Source organism: Ornithorhynchus anatinus, chromosome 19, assembly GCF_004115215.2.
Source record: "Ornithorhynchus anatinus isolate Pmale09 chromosome 19, mOrnAna1.pri.v4, whole genome shotgun sequence".
Taxonomy (NCBI): Eukaryota; Metazoa; Chordata; class Mammalia; order Monotremata; family Ornithorhynchidae; genus Ornithorhynchus; species Ornithorhynchus anatinus.
In genome coordinates this window covers 25,292,736-25,303,007 of record NC_041746.1, presented here as the reverse complement: position 1 = coordinate 25,303,007, position 10,272 = coordinate 25,292,736, and the positions used below count along the sequence as shown (strand labels likewise).

The 10,272-nt window shown below is 53.6% G+C and overlaps 1 protein-coding gene and 1 non-coding gene across 2 annotated transcripts; one reads left to right on the top strand and one right to left on the bottom strand.

Annotated features, from left to right (window-relative positions):
* Positions 1 to 1,778: 1,778 nt before the first annotated feature.
* On the bottom strand, positions 1,779 to 4,032 carry TPBG (trophoblast glycoprotein; the record flags this gene model as incomplete). The annotated part of the gene is made up of 1 exon (XM_007670767.3): positions 1,779 to 4,032. A coding segment is annotated over one exon (1,320 nt), but the record flags the coding sequence as incomplete, so codon positions are not given.
* A 4,106-nt stretch (positions 4,033 to 8,138) lies between these two features.
* Positions 8,139 to 8,276, top strand: LOC114805777. Its single transcript, XR_003753800.1, has one exon. It is a non-coding gene; the product is annotated as a small nucleolar RNA SNORA7 (small nucleolar RNA).
* The last annotated feature ends 1,996 nt before the right edge of the window (positions 8,277 to 10,272 follow it).

Genomic DNA, 10,272 nt, shown 5'->3' with positions numbered 1-10,272 from the left:
CAGGCGGTTGTTTTGGGAGTTGCTGTGGGAGATGCCGTGAGTTTTAAGACTGTGAGCCCGGCACAGGACGGGGACTGTGTCCAACCCAATTTGCTTGTATCCACCCCAGTGCTTAGAACAGTGACTGGCACGTAGTAAACACTTAATAAATGCCATCGTTACTGTTTGCCACCCACGGTGGTCAGTGTATCTTTCAGGATGTCTGCTGGGTTCGTCCCCCTTGTGAAATGGCTTAGGTGGTTCTTCGGTCAGAAACCTACGCCACTGACGACAGACCCTCAGCGTGCCTTCCCCTGCTAAAGAGACGGGACACTAGCTCCTGATTCTTAAAGCCACGATCTTGAGAAGCAGCGTGACCTAATGGACAAAGCCCAGGCCCGGAAGTCAGAGGACCCGAGTTCTAAACCCGACTCGGCCACTTGCCTGCCGGGTGTCCTTGGACAAGTCATAACTTTTCTCTGGGCCTCGGTCTCCTCATCGGTAAAATGGGGAATCCTTACCTGTCAACTGTACCATGTGGGACAGGGAATGCCTGTCCTGAATATCTTGTCCCTACCCTGGTGCTTAGTACAGCTCTCGCCAGAGAGTAAGCACTTCAAAATTCCACCATTATTATTATTATTATTGTTCCACTGGACCAACACGGTCCTTGGAGGCTCCAGCTGTGGTCTGCTTTCAGCTGTTAAATTTCCATGAAAAGATATTGAGAAGCAAAAGCAATTTAGCCTTTCAAAAGCCTGAGTGTTGCAGAGGTTTGACTTAAGCTACACTGTTTTTTCGTAAAATATTGAGCAAAGTATATACATTTCAAGTAGTGAGTGGGAAAAGCCCTGTTCAGAACTCTCTGAGACACGTAACGAATTGCAAAGAACAGCAGGATGAATTTGAATAATTACATAAGCTGCCTAAAAGGAAAAGCTCATGTGATTGATAGCTACCAATGATTCAGCTGCTGCTTTTGACATCCCACCCGACTCAAATTCTAGTCGCTCGTGTGTTCCTTTGAAATTCAAAGGTAATTTTCAGATAACTTGAAGCTCACTTTCCAGAAATCAAAACTCTTCAAGCACATCCCTGACAGCGGTTCTAAGATTGGTGATTGATCAGTTTACCTAATTATTTTCCTGATTTTCCCCTTCTGAAATGACTGTAGTGACCATGTCTTTACACAAACTCGACAATCTATTTCCTACGCCTTTTTTTTACAAGAGGCAAAATAATTCCGCAATGTTTGTAGGGAATGCTTAGAATCTAAATACTTGCAAGATCTTGGAAAAAAGGAAGATACTTGATTTTCAAAATGTTTACCTAAGTCCCACGATGGAATTCTCTTCCAAACCTTTAAATCATTCCAGCCAGATCCACTTCTACACCGTGTGACAACCGGGAGGCTTTTCTGGAGGAACACTGCTCGGAAAAAACTTAAATCGGGAAAGCAGCAGAGAGGGATCAGGCTTCCCGGAGAGAAATTTTCATCTGGATTTTCTCTGTGATACTCCCGTAAAAGGCTTTCAGGAGAGTGCGCATCAACTGTACTTCTTCAAGAGGAAACTATGCTCTATGCTGAGTTTTTTATGAACACTCAAACACGAAACGGTGAAGAGCAATGCCAACTGAACTCAACACGGTTAAAGAAATCAAAACGTTGCGGGCGCTAATCGGGGTGTGCGGATATGGCGCTGGGGGACAAAAACCATTGAAAATGGGTTTGGACTAAGCAGGCTACCCTAATTCTTTCCCCAATTTTCCAGCAAACAGCAAATTAGGACACCGTTGGAATTCTTTCACGACCCTTTATTTAATGCTTTTAACAGTTCGTCTTGTTGAATCTGTATGCAGTTTATATAAAAAACGGCAACTTTTCACGTAAACTGCAATCAAAAAGTAAGTTCGTTTTTACAAAGAGCTTGTCTGAGGTTGCAAGGTTTTTGTTTTTTTTCTTCACTATTTGCAGACCAGTAAAATATATGCATGCTTTCTAATTCATGTGCTATTTTGTTACGGAATGGTTAAAAAGAGCTCTTTAAGTGTGCAGGCAATTTATGGAATGAAATGATTCCCGTCCACAATGACGATATATAGGACTAAAACTGGAACTGCCGGATAAAATACTTTTTTCCCAAAAAAGTTGAGGCAGCTTTCGTTGAACGGCATCTGTAGCGGTACCCCTGCTACACCTTAGTACTGGGAGAAATCCTTTTTTCGGGCGAAACTTAGAAGAAAGAAAGAAAGAAAGAAAGAAAGAAAGAAAGAAAGAAAGAAAGCAAGGAAGAAAAAAATCTTTCCAAACAAGCACTGCCCGAGATCCCCCTGAATCAGAAGTGACCAGGCTCCGGCACAGGGCACGGGAGGGGGGGAAGGGGGCGAGGGGAGTGGGGGGAAGGGGGCGAGGGGAGTGGGAGAGAAGGGGCGAGGGGAAAGACCCCGGGTACAGCCAAACCCCAAGCTCCAAGAGGTCCGGGGGGAGGACGGGGGCGCGACCTAGACGACCTTGAAGCCCGTTCCCTGCCCGGCATTTAGAAGTCCAAGTCTGTGGTTTCTGGGGCGCGGAGGCCAAGGGGGTGGGTCGGGGGGGGGGTGGGGAGGACGACACACAAGCCCGGGGGGCAGAAGGGGGGGTGGGGGGGAAGCCTGAAGTCTACATGTCATGCAGAGCTGCGGCCCCCGGCTCCGGGGGTCGGGTGGGGCGAGGAGGCAGTCCTCGGCTCGCGGCTAGACGTCGGAATTGGAGCCGAGGTTGGTGAGCCTGGGGTCGGCGTTGATTTCGTAGCGGTAGTGGTAGCCCTCCATGTGATCCCGGCAGGCGTCCCGGATGTTATAGATCCACTTTTTGATGCCCTTTCGGTTCAAGTACAGGACCAGCAGGAAAATGGCCCCGATGAGGGCCAGGACGATGCCCAGGAAGACGTAGGAGGTCTGCAGCTGGGCCTGCAGGTCCAGGGGGGCCGGGCCGCAGTCCAGCTCGGACAGGTTGAGCTGCAGCAGCGGCCGGGCCCGCAGCCGGGCGGGGAAGGCGCAGGCCAGGGCGGCCTTGCCCTCCACCTGCTCGCTCTCCCGGAGCCAGGCCAGCAGGCCGGGGACGTGCTGGCAGTCGCACACCCACGGGTTGCCGTCCAGGTTGACCCGCAGGGCGGGCAGGGCCCGCAGCTCGGCCAGCGTGGCGTTGTCCAGGCCCTTGAGGGCGTTGTGGGCGAGGTGCAGGTGGCGCAGGCCGGGCAGGTGGGCGAGGAAGGCGCCCCCGTCCCCGTCGCCCAGCCCCAGGAGCGAGTTGTTGCGCAGGTCGAGCTCCGCCAGGCCCGGGAGGCCGGCGAACATGCCCCGGGGGATGGCCGCGAACCGGTTGCCCGCCAGCTCCAGGCGACGGAGGCGACGCAGGGCCACGCGGTCGGCCGGGGCCGGGTCGCCGGGGTCGCCGGGGGGCTCGGGGTCGCCCCGCAGGGCCGCCGCCAGCATGGAGGCCAGCCGGCCGCCGTCGGGGGCCCCGGCCGGCCGGAGCAGCGCCTCGTTGAGCGCCAGCTCCTCCAGCGCGGCCGGGCCGGCGAAGGCCCGCGGGCCCAGCCGGCCCAGGGGGTTGCGGCTGAGGTCCAGCTGGCGCAGGGCGGGCAGGTGGGCGAAGGCCCCGGAGGGCACGGCCTCCAGCCGGCTGCCGCTCAGGTTGAGCGCGGCCAGCTCGGCCAGCGGCGGGCGGCGGGCGAAGGCGCCGGGGGCCAGGCGGCCCAGCCGGTTGCCCGTGAGGAAGAGGACGCGCACGTTGGAGGGCAGCAGGACCGGCACGGCGCTCAGGTTGCCGTCGATGCACTTGACGGTGCGGGCCGCGGCCGAGCACTCGCACGGCTCCGGGCACCAGTCGCCGGGCCCCGACGGGGGCACGGCGGAGGCGGAGGAGTAGGGGGGCGCGTCGGGGGTCTCGGGGGGCGGCCCGGGGGGATGGCGGGGCGCTCCGGACGGCGTCGAAGACCAGCTCCAGCCCAGGAGCAGCAGCGGCGGCAGCAGCAGCAGCCCGGCCGGACGCCCCCGGCCGCCGCCGCCCCCCGGCATCGCGCCCGGCCCGCCCCCCGCCCCTTTCTCACGCCTCTCCGCCCACCGGACATGCACCGACCGCCCCGCCGCCCCCTCCGGGAAAGGGGGTCCTTTCGGGCTCCGGCCGGTCCCGGGCGCCACCTGGCCGGAGAGACGGGGGGGGGGGGGGGGACGGGACACAGGGTCAGTGCTCGCCGCCCGATTTCGCCCCTCCCCGCCTAATTTCGGCCCGGGGCGGATCCCGCGGAGGTCCGCCCCGGCTTGGAAGGATGCTCGCCGACCTCCGGCCCCTCCACCGGGGGACCCCCGGTCCCTGGGGGACCCCGACCCCCGGAGGACCGGGGCCGGGCGGGGATGGAGGCGGGCATCCCCCGGCCTCGACACTCACCTCCCTCTCCCGCCGTCTCCCGGGCCAACTCCGCCGAGGCGAGAGGAGGGCCGGCAGGACCGGACCGGCCCGCCCCCCGGCCCCGCCCCCGGGACGAACCATCGCGAGGGGGATGCAGGGTAGACTCGGGGGGGAGGGGGGCGGGGAAGGGGCTCCTCGGCCCCTCCCCGGGAGCGGCGTCGGGAGGCGGAGGTCGGGGGTTCGAATCCCGCCCCCGGCACCCGTCTGCTGGGGGACTCCGGGCAAGGCGCTTCGCTTCTCTGGGCCTCAGTCACCCCGTCTGGAAAAGGGGGGTGGAGACGGGGAGCCCCACGGGGGACAAACCCGATCACCGGGGAATCCACCCCGGCGCTCAGGGCAGGGCTTGGCACGTAGTAAGCGCTTCACGGAGGCCACCGGTATTATTATCCTCTGGGCCTCAATTAGCCCATCTGGAAAATGGGGATGGAGAGGGGGAGCCCCACGGGGGACAAACCCGATCACCGGGGAATCCACCCCGGCGCTCAGGGCAGGGCTTGGCACGTAGTAAGCGCTTCACGGAGGCCACCGTTATCATTACTGTTATTCTCTGTGCCTCAGTGACCTCATCTGGAAAATGGGGATGAAAACTGGGAGCCCCACGTGGGACAACCCCATCACCGGGGATCCGCCCCAGCGCTTAGGGCAGTGCTTGGCACGTAGTAAGCGCTTCACGGAGGCCACCGGTATTATTATCCTCTGGGCCTCAATTAGCCCATCTGGAAAATGGGGATGGAGAGGGGGAGCCCCACGGGGGACAAACCCGATCACCGGAGATCCACCCCAGCGCTTAGGACAGGGCCTGGCACGTAGTAAGCGCTTAACGGATACCACCGTTATTATTATTCTCTGTGCCTCAGTGACCCCATCTGGAAAATGGGGATGAAAACTGGGAGCCCCACATAGGACAACCTGATTACCTTGTATCTACCCCACTGCTTAGGACAGGGCTTGGCATATAGTAAGCGCTTAACAGATACCAACATTATTATTATTATTATCCAAGGTAATCGGGTTGTCCCACTTGGGGCTCACAGTCTTCATCTCCGTTTAGCAGATGAGATAATTGAGGCACAGAGAAGTCAAGTGACTTGCCCGGGATCACACGGCAGAGAAGCGGCAGAGCCGGCATAATAATGATGGTATTTGTTAAGCGCTTACTACGTGCCAAGCACTGTTCTAAGTGCTGGGGTGGATCCAAGGTACTCGGATTGTCCCACATGGGGCTCACAGTCTTTATCCCCGTTTGGTAGATGAGGGAACTGAGGCACAGAGAAGTGAAGGGGCTTGCCCAGGGCCACACAGCAGACAAGTGGCAGAGCCGGGATAATAATCACGGTATTTGTTAAGCGCTTACTACGTGCCAAGCGCTGTTCTAAGTGCTGGGGTAGATACAAGGTAATCGGGTTGTCTCAGGTAGGGCTCATAGTCTTCATCCCCATTTTACAGATGAGAGATGTTAAGCGGCTTGCCCGGGGTCACACAGCAGACAAGAGGTGGAGCCGGGATGAGAACCCACTTCCTCTAACTCCCAAGCCCGGGCTCTTGCCATTAATAGTAATAATAACAATAATGTTGGTATTTGTTAAGCGCTTACTATGTGCCGAGCACTGTTCTAAGCGCTGGGGTAGACATAGGGGAATCAGGTTGTCCCACGTGGGGCTCACAGTCTTCATCCCCATTTTACAGATGAGGGAACTGAGGCCCAGAGAAGTGAAGTGACTCGCCCACAGTCACACAGCCGACAAGTGGCAGAGCTGGGATTCGAACTCATGAGCCCTGACTCCAAAGCCCGTGCTCTTTCCACTGAGCCACGCTGCTGCACCTCTACTATATGCAGAACACTGTGCTAAGCGCAGCCCGGATCGGGACCGGAGAGACCCAAGAACTCAACCTGTAGAGAAGTCAGATGAAGCTCAGGGCTTTCGGGAGCTCCGGCTGGCATATTTTAGGGCCAGCCAGGGCAGGGGAAGGAGTAGGGGCGGATCCAGGTTTTCTGTTGATGCTGTTGTTTCTTTTGTTTGGGTTTTTTAAAAAATATTTGCTAAGCGCTGACTCTGTGCCAGGCACTGTTCTAAGTGCTCGGTGGATGCAAGCAAGTCAGGTTGGACACAGTCCGTGTCCCACATGGGGCTCACGGTCTTAATCTCCATTTTACAGATGGGTCAGTCAGTCCCACGAATAAATCGTATTTATCGAGTGCTTACTGTGGGCAGAGCACTGTATTAAGTTCTTGGACGAGTACGGTATGACGATAAACACATTCCCTGCCCACAAGGAGCTTGCTGTCTAGAGGGGGTGACAGACTTTTATATAAATCAATCAGTCAATCACAGATTGACTCTGAGGCTGGGAGGGGGGATGAATTTGGGGATGAATTTGGGGCAAGTCAGGGCGACCCAGAAGGGCGTTGAAGAAAAGGAAAAGGGGGCTTAGGAAGAGATGTGCCTTCAGTAAGGTAACTGAGGCACAGAGAAGTGAAGTGACTTGCCCAAGGTCACACAACAGAAAAATGGCAGAATCGGGATTACCCAGGTCCTTCTGACCCTCAGGCCCGTGCTCTATCCACTGGCACACTGTTTTCCCCCGGGGGAAATGCAAAATGGGGTTTCTAGTCCTCACCTGATCCATTTGTCTTCCTTCTCAGGCACTGAAAGCAAAGCCCAGCGAAGCTCATGGAGACACCCGGCCGGGCCTGTGTTTTGGGCGCTTCCAGTGGTATTGATTAAGTCCTAACTATGTGCCAGGCCCTGTAGTAAGCGCTAGGGGAGTTACAAGCTAATTGGTTTCGACAAAGTTTATGTCCCATAGGGAACTCCCAGTGTTAATCCCCATTTTACAGATGAAGTCGCTGAGCCCCAGAGAAGTGAAGTCATTTGCCAAAGGTCACAAAACAGGCAGTTGCCGGAGGTGGGATTAGAATTTAGGGGCTGAGGTCTCCTGCACATCAGTTCCGGAGCAGGGCTGGGGGTCGGCGAGCCCTCCTATTATTATGATGATTCGTATTACCACAGCACTTATTTACATATCTGTAATGTATTTATATTAATGTCTGTCTCTCCCTCTAGACTGTAAAACTCTTTTTGGGCAGGGAATGCATCTGTTGTATCGCACTGTCTCAAGGGTTTAGTACAGTGCTCCGCACATGGCAAGCGCTCAATACATATGATTGATTGATTACCTAGAAAGACTCGCCCACTCACTGGCTTCCCCCGAGTGATGGGAAAATCAGAGGAAGGATAGTGTTTGGGTGGGAAGATGAGGCGTTCAGTTTTGGACACATAGTTGCTTTTCCCCATCTCCTGCTGAACTCCCAGCTTTCTGAATATGCTTTGTTTTGCGTTAAAATAAAAATGATGTTTTGAAACTTAAGTGTGGTAGCCATTAGAAGCCAGAAAGGGTGATGGTGATGGTATTTGTTAAGTGCTTACTATGTGCCAAGCACTAAGTGCCGGATGGCCAGAGTGCCATTGTAGAAACTGCGACATACAGAAAAGACTGGTGGAACTGATTCGATTTGATCCAAGCCTCGGTCAGGAATGGAGAAATACAGAGGTAGAAGATTATCTAGAACCATCTGGGTGAAAACAGGATGCACAAAGGATAAATGCAAATGCACTTTGGTTTCCATTCTGGATTGTGAAGGTCCCCGTGGTTTGAGATCAGAGGCCTTTCCTCTTTTTGAAAAAAAGACTGGGTAAGTCTTCATTCTCCCCTCTCAGGGTCGCACCTGGAGAGTTTCCAGTCCTCTACCAGTCTCGGCTATGGGAGGGAGAGTCAGGCAGAGGCCTATCCATTCCATTCCTAGCTTGGGCTGTGGCTAGCGAGTGGAAGGCCATCGGCTTCAAGTCAAAACTCACCCATGCTGGGCAGAAGTGGCACGGGAGACAGTCGAGGACAAAGAGTAGTTTACTGCACAGAAGGAGGCAATGGTAAACCACTTCCGGATTTTTACCAAGAAAACTCTCTGCAGGAAGGGTTCGGTGTCTGGTTGGAGAAAGGTAGATATCATGTCTTTTGTTCGGTCACTGTTTTCAGCCCCCGGAAAGAGATGCAGAGAATCTAGCCGAATGATATCATTCCAAAGATTTCTCTTCCGTGACGCAGAACAGAGCTGAGTCCAGGAACTAAAAGAGCTGTCTGTAGCTGTTCAGCTAAACTATGGGTCCAAGTCATTCAGGATGTTAGTACACTGTTGGATGAGCCCAGGAATAAGGAATTTGTATAATGGGCATTCCAACTCCCCTGATGTTTGCTGCAGAGAAGCCCATTCTGCTTTGTCTGGGGAAGTGAGTTTCCAAGAGCAGTTTGTTGTGGTTTCCTCTCCCAGCTGTCCCAGAAGGCTGCCACCTCGATGTTATCGTGGACCCCTTGCTGGTTTGCAAGTGCCATTTACATCAACACTACCTGGTCCCCGGTCCAAGCTCTGGCATAAGACAGCTGGTTTATTGCATCAGCCTCTTTTCCTGGGCCTGGGTCTTCCAATCCTAACCCTCCTTCCCTCCCTCCCTCCCTGTGTGATCATCTTCTAGAAGCCTTGCTTGGCACACATCTCTCCACACCTCAAAATCCTTCACCGGCTTCCAGCAAAAACTCCTCACACTTGACCTCAAACCTTTCAACCTACTGGCCCCATTGGCTTCTAACGATCATCATCATAATAGCTGTAGTGTCTGATAAGTGGCTGCTTTGTGGAGGCTCACCTGTTTCTTGAACTTTCTACAACTCCCTCTCCCTTTTCATCTGGCAGATCACTGCTCTTCTCATCTTAAAAGTCCTTCTTCAAAGCCTTCCTCTCCCAGGAGGTCTTCCCTGATTTATTTCTAATCTCCCCACTTTATATTCTAGCTGCCATTTCAGCACCTCTGCGATCCTAAAGCAATTAAGTAATTTCCATTCTCAACGTTTAACAAGTATCTATCTATCTATCTATCTATCTATCTATCTATCTATCTATCTATCTATCTATCTATCTATCTTTATAGTCAGTCAGTAGTATGTATTGAGCACTTACTGTGTGCAGAGCACTGTACTAAGCACTTGGGAGAGTAGAATACAACTACACTGCAGAAACATTCCCTGCCCACAACGAGCTAACAGTCTAGAGGGAAAGACACCAGCAATCCACGATATTTATTGAAAGCTTCCTGTGTGCAGAGCACTGTTCTAAGCACTTGGGAGAATACAAGAGAAGAAGCAGACACTTCCCTGCCCATAAGGAGTTTATTACATGCCAAGTATTGTACTGTGGTATCAGTGGTGTCGGCTGAGCACTTACTAGGTGCAGAACATTGTGCTAAGCACTTGGGAGGGTACAATACACCACAATTAGACACATTGCCTGCCCATTATGAGTTAACTGTCTAAAGGATAATTCTTTCAGACACTTCAGTTTTCTGGCCTTAGTTTGGGAATTTCCGCCGGAGGCCTGTTTTGACTCTCCCTCGGATATTAAAAAAAAAATCACCAAGGTGAAAGCCAGTAGCTGTGAATATTGGCAAAATCTAAATAGAAGTGAGCAGCCCAAGCAAGGAGAATGCATTATAATGGTAGAAAACAAAGGAGAGAGGCAAGTGTTACCACAACAGGGTTTTCCCTCTCCCTCCATCCCCCCATCCCCAAGGGCTTTCCCAGTTCACATGTGGATGAGGAACTGAAGTGAGTTATCAGAATTGCCCCTTCAGTTTCCTTAACAGAGAAAAGATGTGTCTTCCTTGCAAGCAGATAAGAGCCGAGATGAGCAGGATTAGGTTTCGGATTCTGATGGTCTCCGGGGAATGTTTATGTTGAATTTTAAGGAAAGCATATCAAAAACCCATTGTCAAAAAGTTTCCTGCCAACGAATT